The 15937-nt window shown below is 65.3% G+C and overlaps 1 protein-coding gene across 1 annotated transcript in view; it reads left to right on the top strand.

Annotated features, from left to right (window-relative positions):
* Window positions 1–12328, top strand: part of LOC125345125 (synaptopodin-like) — a 49338-nt gene extending 37010 nt beyond the window's left edge. The window contains 3 exon segments of the mRNA XM_048337367.1: window positions 5102–7323; window positions 11543–11752; window positions 11755–12328. Of these exon segments, the coding sequence (XP_048193324.1) occupies window positions 5102–7323; window positions 11543–11752; window positions 11755–12222 (2900 nt within the window). The 3' untranslated portion in view covers window positions 12223–12328.
* Window positions 12329–15937: the final 3609 nt, after the last annotated feature.

Here is a 15937-nt window from a genome sequence, read left to right as displayed (position 1 = left end):
AGGAGAGAAGTCACATCCAGCTCCCGGCGCGCTGTCGAGGTGGGATTTTCCTCCTCGTCAGCCCCGCAGTTGGCTGCCTTTCCCCCGGGGCTCCGAGAGCCACCGAGGCCCGCAGCCTCCGGCGGGAGCCTCGGGGAAGGCGGGCGGCGGCGAGGACTCTGGGTGCACAGTGAGTAGAGGCCGGGGGGCCTGGGGGCAGCGGGCGAGCCGGCACGTGGCACACCCCCCACCCCCGTCTGCAGTTTGCCTTCTGGGCGTTCGAGGAAAGGCACAGGGTGACTTCTGTCGGTGGCGGGCTGGAGCTCTGCCTGGGGCTCCCCACTCCTGGGCGGCCCGGTCCACGGCTTCCCACCTCGGCGTGCATGCTTCTGCATGGAGGAGATGCTGTGGTCTGTGGGCCAGGGGCAGGGTGCACCCACAGGAGTGTGTGCGTGAGTGTGTGTGTGTGTGTGTGTGTGAGATGCAAGAAGGGCTGGCAAGGGAGCCAGACCATTACTCAGGCTTCCCATCTTCCTGCCCCATCAAGGCCAGAGGTTGTGCAGAGGCCAGGCATTGGTTCCTTCCTGCCTCCCCGGGGGGGGGGGCAGTTTATCAGCCTGTTTACCCATGCCGTTGCCAGGACCCTGGGCAGCCACCATGGGCCGCCCCTGGCTCCCCTCGCTCCACAGGGGCAGGACTCGCCCATGGACGCAGTCCTGGGAAGAAGCATTTCCTTGCTTCCACCCCGTCCGGACCTTGTGCTGCCCCGCGCCCCAGGCCTGCCCCCTCCCTGGGGCTCTGATCCAGACTGGGCAGGCGCCCACAGAGGGCCGCGGGGGTGGAGGCCGGGGCTGTCCTTGCCCGAGAGAAAATGACAACGGGGCATCGCCTCACCCCCAATTTCGTGGTCTTTTTATGCCACTGGTCTTCACACCTGTTAGTCATTTCTGCTTGAGTAAGAATGAGTGCACCAGCTCTTGTTCTGAGAGGAGGGAAGGAGAGAAGGCAGGAGCTGCTGGGAGCAGCTGAGGGGAATCGGTGCTGGGACGGGGAAGGAGAACTATCTGGGGGGGACCCTGGGGTCTCTTGCCCTCCTTCCCTCGGGAGCCCTGGTGTAGAAGATGGACTTTGTGAGGTTTGAATCCCAGCCCTGCCGGGGTTTCATCTACAGTACAAGAGAATTCACGGTGTTGTTGGGGGAGGCCGGAGGATGAACGGGGCTCTGAGCAGAGTGCGCGGCTGGGCACCTGGGCTGCGTGTGTGGCGCCTGGCGCCCAGGCAGAGTTCACACTCCCCCCACCTCTCCCTCTGCCCCGCGGGGCTCTGGGGCGTCCTCCCCCCAGGCCGGGAGCCCTCCCGCTGTCTGCGGGGCTCCGGGTCACGTATCCGGGTGAGTCTCGAGGGCTGGCGTCTCACGCTGGCTCCAGGCGTGGGGGTGGGGTGGGGGGGCGGTGCCACGGTCTGCACAGGTGCAGGGGGGCTCCGGCCTCCTGGCCCTGCGGGTCTCAGGCACCGGGCAGCAGTCTACACCGCAGCCGTCGTCTGGGGAGTTGGAGCTGGCGCTGCCGGGGCCTGTGTCAGGATGCCGGGCGCCTCTCGCTGGCCTTCACCGCCCTTCCCCAGATCTGTGTGTGCCGGGCGGCAAAAATCGCCGGCATTGTTGCCTGGGTCTGGGCCAGACCTCCTGCCAAATTCCTTTCCTGTGGAGTCACCACCGGCGGGGGTGAGGGACAGGGCTCCCGGGAAGGAGCACTCAACCCCACGGAGCCCTTCGGTCCCAACACTCCCTGGGCCGGAGCCGGGAGGGGGCCGCCCCAAGTGCGGCGCTGTGGGGTCGTCGTCGCTGGTCCCTGCCATCTGGCTGGAACGGAGCCAGGCGAGGGGCAGCGGAGCCAGCCCTGGCCGCTCCCCGTGACCTTCCTGACCTTCCCTCCCCAGCCCCAGGCCAGCTTATCTCTAAGGACCCTTCACAGTGGCATGTGAGGATTTAATAAGCCATGGCCTTGTAGCCAGCTTGGGGCTGCGATTGGGGCAAGAAAGGAAAGAGAAAAGCAGCAAAACACAGAGACTTCTGGAAGAGTCAAGCACGAGAGGATTTTCCGTGAGCCTCGGGCTGTGGGAAGCTGCCCGCCGCGAGCCTGGCACCCCGGAGCTGAGCTGGGAGCTCAGTGGGCCTCCAGCCCTTCTCCCAGCTCCGAGCTCTGTGATGTTGGGGAGCGTCCCTGCCCTCTCGGGGCCTTGATTTGCTCATCACCAACAGTTCTGTGCCTTATAGGGTGTTGTGAGAATTAAATTAGGGGTGTAAAGCATAAGTATAGGTGTGTACCAAGTACTCATTCAACTTTAGCTACAATTGGTGCAATTGTGCCGTCAGATTCCAAACATTGGTTATTCTCCTGGCTGTGATTTCTATCTGGGAATCTTGGCAGAGTTGGAAGACTAGGGGAGAGCTGTTCTGTGTGACACGCAGAATCACAGCAAAAGTGCAAGCTGAGGGTGGGGGTGCGGCTCACGTGATAGAGCAAGACCCTGAGTTCAAGTCCCAACTCTGGCACAGGTGTGTGTGACACACACACAGAAAAAGTGGGAGCTAATGATGTACAGAGGACACTGTAGCAGAGGAATGAGTGCTAGTGAAAGTAGTGAGAGTATGATGCTGAGTGTATAAACAGAGGCTCGCGCAGGGGCTGTGTGTGTATGCCAGGGGGTACCAGCGATGCCTACTTCCAAGATTCTGGGCTTCTGTGATTTGGCCATGCTTCCCTGTAACTTTGGAACCCCTACTGGGTGGCTTTCTGGACCAGGACCTATGTGGTCTTTGCTAACTTGGATCCCTGCCAGGGAGCAGAGGGGTCACCGACCACCAGCTCTTCCGAGGGTCGGCTGAGCCCTCTGCTTTGTCCTCTGGGCCTGATGACAATGAGCCCCTGGCAGTTGGTGCTCAGTGCTCCCCACTTCTCATCTTGAGGCGCGATGGCTCTGGGAGGTGTGGTAGAGTGCCAAGGTCACACAGCTGGTGTGACAGCTTGGATTCAAGCCAGGAGACCTAGTTTGAAGCAGAGCAGAAAAGGGCACTGTGGGGGCTGGGAGCCCCTCAGGACCTTCTGTGTGCCTGGCAACCTCGACTTAGTCCCGCTCAAAGGAGCAGCCTGGCCAAGGTCCCCTCCCCCACTTACATGGGGTTACCTGGTCAGGAGAGGCCTGCTACCAGGTGGGTCCAGGTGTATGTTGTCACTGTTTCCGGCCTGGGAGGGAGGGGGGAGAAAGAAAGGGGGGGGGGACTCTGAACACAGGGCCTGAGCACTGTCTCTGAGCTGCTTTTGCTCAAGGCTAGCGCTCTACCACTTGAGCCACAGCACCACTTCTGGCTTTTTCTATATATGTGGTGCTGAGGAATCGAACCCAGGGCTTCATGCATGCTAGGCAAGCACTCTACCACTAGGCCACATTCCCAGCCCCAGGAGGGAGAGAGGGAGGATGTTGGAGCCAGAAAGCCTGTTGTTGCTTGGCCTGGACCCAGCGTGGTGGACCTCCCTGCAGAGTCCAGTAGTGGGGGTCAGTGGGCTCCGCCCTGAGCTATCTCTGGGCCTGGGTTCCCCATCTGTAGAGTGGGTGGCAGTGAAAGGTTCTCCCGCCAGACCCTTCCAGCTGTGAGCGTCTGTCTGTCTGTCCAGAACGCTGAGCCTGGCTGGCAGAGTGCCTGGGAAGACTGTCCCAGCAAGCCCCAGCCCTTGCTAATGAAGGCAAGGTAGGAGGAAGGCAGGGGGCAGGGTCAGATTCCTCAAGAACTAATTAGCTTCCCACAGGGGGTGATGGGGAGTGTGGAGGGAGGGATTTTTCTCAGCCACTGACTAAGCAGGCTTGTGACTCCCGCCACAGGCTGATTCCGCCAACGGACAGTCAGATCGTTCCTTCATGCAACCCTGTGCTCACTCGCTCAACTGCACAACTTGAGCACTATGTACCCGCTGGGCGCACCCCGTGGAAAGATAAATGGCTGTCCTCAGGGAACGTAAGAGGGCCCGGACCCCTGACTTCAACGTCCAGATTGGACTCAGAGCACCCTGAGCCGTTTCCTACTCGTGCTCCCCTGGGGGGCCTTGCACTGGGCGGAGGACTGACCCCCGTCTTTCTCTGTGTGACCTTGGATAATGACTTAGGAGTCTCTGGGCTCGTCAGCAGACGTGTTCCCTTCTGCCAAACGGGGACTTGAGACGCTCGCAGCTGCTTGTGTGAGCATTCAGGGAGAGGACACGGTGTTCGGTGCCGTCAGCGCTGAAATTAGCCCAACCTGGGACTCTCGAGCGTGGAAACGTGTGAATCTTAACAAGAGCGTCTCGCTGAAAATGGCAAGAACTTCAGGGCTTCAACTTCAAACGTCAGAGCGGGAGGGGCATTTTCAGTTAACACCTTTTCTTACGTTTATATTTACGTTTATAAATAAAAGTGGATGCATTTGCTAGTTTAAGAAAGGTGTTGATAGCTCTCTATAAAAATCAAAGCAAATTACTATCCTATGAGTTTAAAAGTACAAGGACCCTAAGAAAGGCTCAGAGAAAGTGGGTGGGGCTGTATTTACACACTCAGCAATCTTCACCGTGTCCACTCTAGCCCGCCACTACTCTAAGAGCCGGGCTTAGTGCTACACCAGTCAAGCCAGGTGAACAGATCGATGATCAGTGATGCATAGGAAGAGGCTCATTTTAGAGAGGTGCCATTTCAGCTGAGACCTGAGGGGCAAGGGGGACCCAACGAGGACCTGGACTGCCATCTGGGAAAAGCTGTTTTTGCGGTGCAGCGATGGTGAAGGCCAAGGTCCTGGTGCAGCCGCGCCGGGCAGGAGAGGAGCAGGCTGCAGGGGGCCGGGTGGGAGCCCCGCGGGGTCTTGGGTTTTCAGAGGAGGGGCTCAGTTTGGTGATGTGCCCGGTCCACATCCCCGGGGTCTTCTCCTCGGGAAAGCTAAGAGGAAGGCTTCTCAGGGGTGGCGGCCGGGCCCTGCGGTGGGGGGGGGGGGGCTGCGACTGTGCGCGCACACGCCCGTGGCAGCCCGTCCGCAGCCCGTCCACACCCCGTCCGCACCGCGTCCACACGCGCTAACCTCGGCCTCTGTCCCTCCCCGCAGCGCTGAGCCGCAGCAGCAGCGTCGCCGAGCAGGATCTGAAGGAGGCCAAGGCCCGCAGCCAGCAGATCGCCGCCCAGCTGACCACCCCGCCCGGCCCCCACTCCCGCGGGGTGCGGCTCTTCCACAGGCGCAGGCAGAGGGTGAACGAGTTCACCTTGGAGAGCCGAGGCCAGCGGGGCCCGCCGCCCGGCCGCCCGGGTGATGCTCCGGCGCCGGGCCTGAGTCCCGCCCGCCCCTCGACGACGCAGGGCCCCGCGCGGCGCCCCGGCATGGAGGGCTACGCGGGGGAGGACGGCCCGCTGCGGCACCTGGAGAAGGTGGCCAGCGAGGAGGAGGAGGTGCCGCTGGTGGTCTACCTCAAGGAGAACGCCGCCCTGCTGACGGCCAACGGGCTGCACCTGTCCCAGAGCCGCGAGGCCCCGCCGGCCGGGGCGCACGAGCCGGAACCGGCCCTGGACATCAACCAGAACCTGACCGACGGCGCCCCGGCCGCCGACGCCAACCAGAACCCCGCGGCCCGCGGCCTCCCGCAGAGCCCGAGCCGGCCGCACACCCCCGAGGCGCAGCGCCCGCGGCCCGGCTCCGCGGCGCCCGACGCCGGCAACGCCGGCGACGCCAGCTCCCGCCCGCCCGACGCCGACGGGCCGGCCCCCGCCCCCGGGGACGAGGTGCGGGCCGGCGTCCTCCTCGTCGACCAGGCGTCCGCGCCCCCCGCGCCCGCCGGCGCCCTCTCCAGGGAGGCCTCGGCCGTGCCCGGCGGCGCGCCCGCCCCGGACTTCGCGCCCAGCTCGCCGCTCGCCGATGCGCACCCGTCGGCGGAACCGGAGCCGTCGGGGCGGCCCGCCGCCGCCCCCAGGATGTCCAGCGAGGTCCACCTCACGCTGGCCAGGCCCCAGGCTGTGGTCAACAGGACGGCCAGGCCCTTCGGCGTCCAGGCGCCGGCGGGCGGCGGCCTCGGGGAGCGGAGCCCCCGGGTGGAGAGGCGGCACCTGGGAGAGAAGGCCCCGCCGCCCCCCGCCCTGGCCGAGCGCAGCCCCGGGCCGCAGCGCCGCGCGCCGCCGCCCAGCCCCGCGGTGGAGCGGCGCCCGCTGGGGAGCTTCACCCCGCCGCCCACCTACGCCGAGACCCTCTCCGCGGCCCCCCCGGCCTCCCGGGGCCGCTCGCCGCCCGCGTACTCGGCGCTGTACCCCGGCTCCGACCCCAGGCCCGGCGCCCCGAGGGGCCCCGCGGCGCCCGCCAGCAAGACGGGCATCCTGGAGGAGTCCCTGGCCCGCAGGGGCAGCCGCAAGTCCATGTTCACCTTCGTGGAGAAGCCCAAGGTGACCCCGAACCCGGACCTGCTGGACCTGGTGCAGACGGCCGACGAGAAGCGCCGGCAGCGGGAGCAGGGCGAGGCGGGCGCCGACGAGGAGCCCTTCGCCCTGGGCGCCGAGGCCTCCAACTTCCAGCCGGAGCCCGCGCGGGGCCGGGCCGCGCCCGCCGAGGAGCCCGTGCCCGAGTGGGCCTCGTGCCTCAAGTCGCCCCGCATCCAGGCCAAGCCCAAGCCCCGGCCCAACCAGAACCTGGCCGAGGCGTCCGGCAAGGGGGCCGAGCTGTACGCGCGCCGCCAGTCGCGCATGGAGAAGTATGTCATCGAGTCCTCCCCGGGGCACCCCGAGCTGGCCCGCTGCCCGTCCCCCACCATGTCGCTGCCCTCCTCCTGGAAGTACTCCACCAGCGCCCCCGGGGGCTTCCGCGTGGCCTCCCTGAGCCCCGCGCGCACCCCGCCGGCCTCGCTCTACCACGGCTACCTGCCCGAGAACGGCGTCCTGCGCCCGGAGCCCACCAGGCAGCCCCCCTACTCCCTGCGGCCCTCGCTCTTCGCCCTCTCGCCCGTCAAGGAGCCCGCCCAGGCCGCCGCCTCGCCGCGCTCCGCCTCCGCCCGAGCCGCCCCGGCGCGCGCGGCCTCCCCGCGCGCCGCCTCCCCGGCCAAGCCCGGCTCCCTGGACCTGGTGCCCAGCCTGCCCCGGGCGGGCCTCCCGCCGTCGCCGGCCCTGCCCCGGCCCTCCCGCGCCTCCCCGGGCCTCTACGCCTCCCCCGGTCAGGACGGCCTCCAGCCCGCCGCCAGCCCCACCTACAGCAGCGACGTCTCCCCGGTGTCCCCCTCCAGGGCCTGGTCCCCCCGCGCCAAGCAGGCCCCCAGGCCCTCCTTCTCCACCCGGAACGCGGGGATCGAGGCGCAGGTGTGGAAGCCTTCCTTCTGCTTCAAGTAACGGGTCCTTCGGGGCCCCCTCTACCCGTCCAGGCCCTTCTCCGAGGGCCCCCTGGAGAGCAGATGTGGCAGGAACCGGGCGCGGGGCTGAGCCGTCCAGGGCGCGACGCCTGCTCTGCCCGCGGCTAGCTCCGCGACCTCGCGGCCGCCCCTCTCCCATCGGCCGCAGCCTCTTCTCCCAGCAGGGGCTGGGACTTCATGTGTAGGCGGGAAGGAGGGTCGCCCGGGAGGACTCCCGCCCCCGGCCCCGACGCACTGCAGGGACGCCCGGCACACGCCAGCGGCCGGCTGGGGAAGGCCTCCGGAGCTCCTGGCGGGGACTCTGCCCGCCGAGGGTCTTTCTCCCTCACTCCTAGCCGCACTCCTAGCAGCTCCCTTCCTGTGGCTGGATTCTCACCTCCCGGCTCCTGTCTCTTCCTCCGGCGGCCTTCGCAGGCCCTTTCCTCTTCACTGCTTCCGACAGCTTGCCTCCTCCATCGCTTCTCCTCTCCGGGCCCTTCTTCCGGATGCTGACTTGGCCCACCGCCATGGTTTGATGCTTCCCTCCTGCTCCTCTACCCAGCTGTCTCACCGCTCTCCAGGACCTGGCTCCCCTTAGGAGACGCCTGGGCCCAGGCGGCAGTGCTCAATCCACTTGGCTTGACCTCGCTGTTCTGGGGGGAGGGGAACCCAGAGGGCCCCCGGAGAGCGGAAGGGCCTATAGAAGGCTGTGCAGATGTGGGGTGCTGCTAGGAGAGGGGCCCCTTAGTAGCATATTAATGGGTGGCTTGGGCTTCCACTACGGCCCAAATCTCCTAGACTAAAAGGAGACTCCCGAGTGCCTCGGAACAGGCCCGGGGAGGGGGGGCGGTAGGAGGTTCTGGTCCCGCATGTACCTTCTACTGTGTGGCTCTGGACTTCCATTTTCTCATTGATACAAGGGTTCTTCTCACTGGAGATTGAGAAGACAGGGTGGTACCGGGGCAGAGGCCTTGCAAGCGACGAGCCAGGCCCCTGGGAAGGAAGGGGAAGGGACGTGCTGTTGGTGAAGGGCAGACGGGGCTGTGTCTGTGAGGATGGCGCGGTAAGGCGAGCACTGTGAGCCGCTGCAGGAGGCCCAGGGCCAGCACCCCGGGCCGGGCTGGCTCAGGGGGGATTGCCCAGAGACCGCGCAAGGGGGAGAGGGCTGGGGCAGGACCCAGCAGCTCAGGGGACCCTCGAATGTTGAGGAAAATCTGAGCCTTCCACCTGGATTCCCACAGACTGTGGTGTCTTTGGGCCTCAGTTTCCCCATTCACACAGTGAGGTTGCTGAGTCAGGTAGCGTGGGATCCGCCCCCAGCCGCCCTCCCTCCGTCAGGCGGGGGTGGGGGGTGTGTGAGAGGACAGCACCAGAGCGGGGGATTCGGATGGAAGCGTCCCAGGGCCCGGGTGAGGACCACCCACTTCCTCTCTCCCAGCCCTATTTCTGGGCTCCCAGAGGGGCGAAGGGTGGTGGAGGCGGTGCCCGTGCCGGGCTGAGCCTGCAGTTTTCGTGAGCTCGCGGGCCGGTCTCCATGGGAACAGGGGTGCCTTGTCAGTGAGCTCATTCCACACGGAAGAGGGGGCTGCGGAGGAGCCGAGTGGCTCCGCTCGTTCACACCCCCCCCCCCGCAGGAGCAGCGTGAGGCACTGCCCTGGGACCCACCCCCTTCGATCCTGGGGGGCCTGCCGCGGAAGAGCCCCTCCCTCTGTCCTGCAGCTCGCTCAGCCGGGCCCCGCTTTCCCTAAGTTGGTTTTCTGTCCTGTTCTCAATACACTCTGCCTCAAACCTGTCTTGCTTCTTTCTTCCTCGCTGTCGCTGCCCTGGCTCTGGGTGCCTTCCCTCCTCCCTGACCGCAGCCTGGAGGGGAGGGGGCTGCTCAGCGGTGTGTGAGGGAGGGGGACCCTTGGGGCTGGGTGTGTGTGTGTGCGCGCGTGCATACCTGTGGTGCGTCTGACTCCCCCCTCCCCAAGGCAGTCCTCGGCCCAGGACTTCCCCTGGGGTAGGAGCCAAATGGACACACACTGGCCCTGTGGCCCGGGTTAAACTGGGTCCTTCAGCTGTGACGCTGAACCGTCTTCACTCTTTTTTTTTGGGGGGGGGCAGTCCTGGGGCTTGAGCTCTGTCCCTGGCTTCTTTTTTTGCTCAAGGCTAGCACTCTGCCACAGCGCCACTTCTGGCCATTTTCTGTATATGTGGTGCTGGGGAATTGAACCCAGGGCCTCATGTACACGAGGCAAGCACTCTTGCCACTAGGCCAGATCCCCAGCCCCGCCCGTCTTCACTCTTGTTGCCTCCGGCCTCCTCCGTGCTGCTCCACGTGTGACAGTTCCCCGCATCCATGGCTGTGACTGCCCGGCTCCTCACACCACTGAGCTTGGAGAGGAGAGGGCAGCCACCTCCGCACCTGGTTCCCATGTGACCTCGTGCAACCCCTCCCCACCCCTGGCCTCGGTTTCCCTGCTGTGCAATGACAGGATTGTAGGAGGGACTGAGAACTCCAGTTGGTTTCTGGCAGCCCATGGATGCTACTTTCTGAATGTTCGCCCACTGCATCCCCAGGGAGTTCAGTGAGCCCTACAGCAGCAGGTGAACAGCTCTGGGTTTTGTATTGTGCGCCCCTCTGCCTCGCTCCCTCACATGCAGTCCCCAGACATCATTAGGATGAGGTCAGGCCTGGCCCGCCTCCAAAGGCGGCTAGCGGTGAGCTAGCCAGCTGCTCACCCCTGCCCCCAACACTCTAACCCATTCCCCAGCCAGTTCATTTCATAGTTGGCTCAATTCCATTACTCCTTCTACTTCCTGGATCCAGTAGTCCCCTGTGAACAAAAGGCACAGAGAACTCTCTGGAGAGTTTTAGTTGGTAGCAGTTTCCCAGCCTCCTTTCCTGACTCAGGTGTTCCCATTTCTCAATGGTTGTGGACTATCTTGTGGGCTCTTGTCCACACCTCCCGACTCTAGATGGGCATTGGGACATGCCTAAGTCCTCCTGACATGGCATTCAGCCCCAAGACTCTGGCCTCTAGTCCCTCCTGTCTGGCCCCGGATCCAAGACCTCCAGTGAAGCACTTCTCCCATGGTGATGTCTGCCTCCCACTGGTGGCCCACCTCAAGCTTCCTGGGATGTCACAATCTTACAGCCGCGTGCGTTCGGGGTCTGAGGCTCACATATACACATCCCTGACCTGGGAATAAAAGAAGGGAGCATCTCACACTGAGATTTAACCTCCCTATCTGATTACTGGGAGCTTGGGTGTCCCCAGGAGGCCCCTAAATGTCACGGTGGTATCACCATTCCACAAAACGCCCCCTCCTTGGGCTGCTGCATAACATTCTCCTGAATCTGGGTTCACTGGAAAACACATCCAACCTGCCTCTGCTCCCTTTTGATTGGGAGGAACTAGACTGATGGTAGAAAGGTTGACTGGGTTAATTGTGGCAGACTGCTGAGTGGATGAAGGAATGGATCTTGGGGATGGTTCTAGATGTTGACTGAGTGGGAGACAGTGAAGGACTAGCTGTTGCTCAGAACTTGAATGGGTGAATGGATGATTGCTAGTGAGCTTGAATTCCACTGGGAACCCACGTCCGCTGCCGGGTGCTGGCATCTGACAGGCTGCACGGTTGGGTGGCATGGATTTCCCAGCCCTCCACTTCCAACCAATCTGCTTAAATCCAACCTGGTGTAGACTCTGGGCAGTGTACCGTCACGGTGCACGCACACACATACCTTCTGGTGGTGCAGATCACACCAGGTTGTCATCACACCCGTGAGCTTGTTTTTCACATTAATGAAGCCTCGGTGAGAGGTAAGGGATGAGAGGGAACCTCGTCGACGGAAAACTCCTTGATCCGGTGAGACACAGGCTGGGCACCCTGCACCGCGGGGCGCGGTGCACCCGACGAGCTGGGCGCCCGGTCTCCGCGGCCTGGCGTGGCTGGGCCGGGGCTGCACATCCCCGCCACTCAGGAGGCCGAAGTCAGAGGACCCGGATCTCAGGGTGGAGGTTCGAAGCCAGCCTGGGCAGGAGAGCCCATGAGACCCTCTGCCGCCAGGGAACCAGAAGAGGGGCGTAGCCGCGGCTCCTCCCCTCCCGCGCTGACCGCTCCGGTCTGGGGCTGGCTCGGGATTCGAACCCGGGCCCGCTCACCGGCCCGCACTAACCGCCCGCCCTCTGCTCTCTCCCCAGGACCGCCAGGACGGCCGCCCCGCCTCCCCGCCCTGGACGCCGGCGGCGGCCCGGCCCCCCAGCAGCCTGGACGGCTGGGTGAGCCCGGGCCCGTGGGAGCCGGGCCGCGGGAGCCGCGCGGGCAGCCCGCCGCCGCCGCCGCCGCCGCCCCGGTCCCCCGCGTGGAGCGAGCGCTCCGTGTCCCCCGCTGCGCCCCGAGGCCGAGCCGCGGCCCCCCCAGCCGCCAGCTGCAGGCGCTGCTGGCGCGGAACATCATCAACGCGGCCCGGCGCAAGAGCGCCTCCCCGCGGCCGGCGGGCGCCGAGCGCCTGCGGCCCTTCTCCCCGCCGCGCATGCGCTCCCCGCCGCCCCCGCCGCCGCCGCCGCCGCCGCGCATGCGCTCCCCGCAGCCCGCGCAGCCCGCGCAGCCCGCACAGCCCGCGCGCCCCGCGGCCTTCGCCCCCATCGCGGGCCCGGCCCCCGCGCCCGCGCTCCTCGGGGGTCCCCGCAGCCCGCAGCCCGCGCCGCCCAGGCCCTTCCCCTACCGCCGCTCGCCCACGGACTCGGACGCGTCCCTCGACTCCGAGGACTCCGGGCTCAAGTCGCCCGGCATCCTCGGGTACAACATCTGTCCCCGCGGGTGGAGCGGCAGCCTGCGGCTCAAGCGCGGGAGCCTCCCCGCCGAGGCCTGCACCACCTAGGCCCCGCGCCCAGGCCCCGCACCACCCAGGCCCCGCGCCCAGGCCTGCACCACCGAGGCCCCGCCTCGAGGCCTGCACCACCGAGGCCCCGCGCCCAGGCCCCGCACCACCCAGGCCCCGCGCCCAGGCCCCGCACCACCCAGGCCCCGCGCCCAGGCCTGCACCACCGAGGCCCCGCGCCCAGGCCCCGCGCCCAGGCCTGCACCACCCAGGCCCCGCGCCCAGGCCCCGCGCCCAGGCCTGCACCACCCAGGCCCCGCACCCGGGGGAAGCCCGGCCCCGCATCAAGGCCTGCACCACCCAGGCCCCGCGCCCAGGCCTGCACCACCCAGGCCCCACCCAGGCCCCGCATCGAGGCCTGCACCACCCAGGCCCCGCGCCCAGGCCTGCACCACCCAGGCCCCGCGCCCAGGCCTGCACCACCCAGGCCCCGCATCGAGGCCTGCACCACCCAGGCCCCGCGCCCAGGCCTGCACCACCCAGGCCCCGCGCCCAGGCCTGCACCACCCAGGCCCCGCATCGAGGCCTGCACCACCCAGGCCCCGCGCCCAGGCCTGCACCACCCAGGCCCCGCATCGAGGCCTGCACCACCCAGGCCCCGCGCCCAGGGGAAGCCCAGCCCCGCGCCCAGGCCTGCACCACCCAGGCCCCGCGCCCAGGGGAAGCCCGGCCCCGCATCGAGGCCTGCACCACCCAGGCCCCGCATCGAAGCCTGCACCACCCCGGCCCCGCGCCCAGGGGGAGCCCGCCCCCGGAGGCCCAGCCGGCCCCGTGCCCAGGGGGACCCTGCTCCCAGAGCCCCGAGATAGATGCGGGATCCAGGGTGGACAACGACCCGCGCTCGCGCTCTGGCCCCGGCTCCACCGCGCCCTGGGCAGCCTGGGCAGGACCCCGGGCCGTCCTGTCTGCGTAAGGCCAGGCCCTTCCCGACCCATGTTCCTCGCTCTCGTCCGCATCTCCACGCCCCCCCCCCCAAAAGCTGGGCACCAGGCCCTGCGCCCCGCTGCGCCTCCAGCCCGGCAGAGGAAGGGTGCCTTCAGAGAACCCCGCGCCGGCCCCCAGGCCGTCGTGGCCTGACCACGGCTCCCTGGCACCGAGGCCCGGGCAGGAGCAGCTGTTTTCCATTCCTTCTCAGCGAGCTCTATTTTTACCAGATGACCTTTCCAGAGCTCCCCCAGGCCGGCTCAAGGTGCCCCACCGGCCTTCTGGGGGAGAAGGGCCCACGCCAGGCCGCTCCCCCGCCCCATCTCAGCCACCAGGCGAGAACTCTGTGGGGCCATGGGTTTCCCAGGCCTAAGTCTCGGGCCTCTGGCTCTTCTGTGTCTTTGGGCCGGTCCATGGTAGGTTCTGGACTAAAAGCTGAGCTGTGGGGGAGTGGGGAGAAGAGATATAGAGCTACCCAGTGACCTTACCCGCTTGTCCCCTCTTGGAGCTTGCCTTTTGGGAAACAGGGAAGTGAAGGAGTTCTTTGTTAGAGAAAATGAAACCCAGGGCTAGGATGCCTAGAGGAGATTCTGTTTAGCAGGGTGGCTAGCTGGCTCTGCTGGTCTCTGGGGCCATGGGAGGGTTCTGCTGGTCCCGAAATGCAGATCATAATGTTAGGAAGTGGGGTCGGGTGGGGGTGGAGGAGGAGGATGGGGCTTGAACTCAAGGCAGATTAGCTTGGGTGGGTGGGTCAGGGGTTAGGCCAGGTTGACGGGTGTTTCTGTCCGCCTAGAAAGTTCCCCCTTCTTTAGATTCAGCTAAAGGACTAAACTGAGTCCTCGCTGTGCCAGTGGTCACTGTCCTTTCCACTTCTTTCCCATTGCACGGTGGTCACCGGAAGCCCTGTTGCAGGCCCCACCCTGGCCCTTACTCCCAGAGGCTGTGGTGCTGATTCTTAGGACCCGAACCAGGAGGAAGGTGGTTGAGCCCTGTGGTTTCCAGACCCTAGAGGTGGGCGAGGATAAAAGATAGTGCATGTGAAAGAATGTTAGGATGTTGCCAGGATGAGTTTTGGGCTTAACTACCTGTCAGAATAACACTAGCCCTGGAACTTCTGGGTAAGGCTAGGGGAAAGCTAGCATCAGAATACAATTGGTTGGGGTGGGGGTAGTGGTGATTTTGAAATATAAGAAGTGATCACAGAGGGTTCCTGAGGCCTAAGGATTGGGAGCGCAGGCCCTGTTGGTGGGAGTATGTGAGGGCACTCAACTCAGTTAGTAATGCGTTATATTGGCCAACGCCACTACCTTCCATAGGGCCCATTGTAGCAAGGGTAACTGGGGCTAAGGGGCCTCCCAGAGAAAGACCCGGGAGTGGTGGCACCGGCCATCAACTTCTACCTGCATTTCCCCAAAGAGCCAGCAGGAGGCAGACTTGGGAAGCTGCCTCTGTCTCTGGCTGTTCTCTCCATTGTGACTGACTGCCTTCCTCCTCACCCTCTTCCCTAACCTCCTAGAGCTTGCCCGTGTCCTGCCTCTTGTCTCCAGTAGAATTCAGCTCAATAAATGCTTCCTGTATCTTATTCCTGTGTTTTTACAAAACAAAACAGAACTGAAGCCCTTCCTGCTTCCCCAAATATGAAACCGCGTCTGGGAAGATAAGGGGAACACACGGCCTGGTGACTTGGGAATGAACATCCATGAGGAGAGATAGAGAATGATGGAGTGGGGGGGGGGGGGATGACCGTGATGTCACAGAGGAAATCCTAGCATGGAAGCCCAGGTGTGTCCCTCACTAGCTGGGTGAGCCCTCTCCCCCTCTAGCCAGCTCCCCCATCTGTGGGATGGGCTAGTTGGTTAGGTAATGTCTCAAGGTGGCACTATCAAGGCCCTGGAACTGGGGTGGGCAGCTGGATCAGGGCCCCGTCTCTGGGCGGCTTCCTCGTGCCAGGTCAGGGTCCCAAGGCAGGAGGAGGAGCCACAGCAATGGGTCCCATCGGAGTCCGGACGGCCTGGGTAGAGCCAGGACTGAGACGGACGCGTCCTCTTCCTGACGAGGCAGCCTCTGCCCGAGAAGGGGGCCGGGCCCCGCTCCCAGGCGAGGGTGAGCCTGCCCTGAGGACATCCTCCTCTGCCCCTCCTCCGGACTCTCAGTGACCCACGAGACAGAAAGCTGAGCTCGGGCAACGCCAGCACCGGCTGCTGTCCCTCCTAGGTGTGGGGGACGTGACCTAGAACCGTGCTAGGTGTGGGGGACGTGACCTAGAACTGTGCATCTCCACACACCTACGGGGGTTCCCGCCCTGGCTCCCGGGCCTCCTAGCGCTGCCCACACCTCCTCAGGGATGGGCCTGGTCGGGTTCCACCTTCCGCTGGAACTGCTCCCCAGCACAGCGTCCAGACGCCTGACCTCAAAGCAGGCCCAGCGCCGGCGAAGCGTGGTGCCGGCCCCCACCACGGCCCGCTCCTCAGCTGACCTCGCTCCCCTCTTCCAGTCCCCCTCAGGACCCGGGGAGTCCCCCAAGTGTCTCTAGAAGCCTCCGCCTCCTCTCGGTAGGTGTGGGCAGCCACCCCATCTCCTCTGCCGCCAGTTCAACTCCCCAGCCCTTGACAGCCCGCGCAGTGGTTGGAAAACACGAATGCGGCCAATGGACTGCAGCAGCCTCCTCTGTTCAGCAGCCAGCTCTTCTTACAGTTGGCTGGTCAGGTCCGGCCCCTCCCTGCCTGCCCCCCACCCACCCCAGCACACCGTCCAGCTAGCTCTGGCCCTGCCGGGGACTCGCCATCTTTTA

The sequence above is a fragment of the Perognathus longimembris genome, unplaced genomic scaffold, assembly GCF_023159225.1.
Source record: "Perognathus longimembris pacificus isolate PPM17 unplaced genomic scaffold, ASM2315922v1 HiC_scaffold_5321, whole genome shotgun sequence".
NCBI lineage: Eukaryota > Metazoa > Chordata > Mammalia > Rodentia > Heteromyidae > Perognathus > Perognathus longimembris.
Note: the sequence above shows the minus strand (reverse complement) of the source record. Positions and strands in the feature narration are given on the sequence as shown.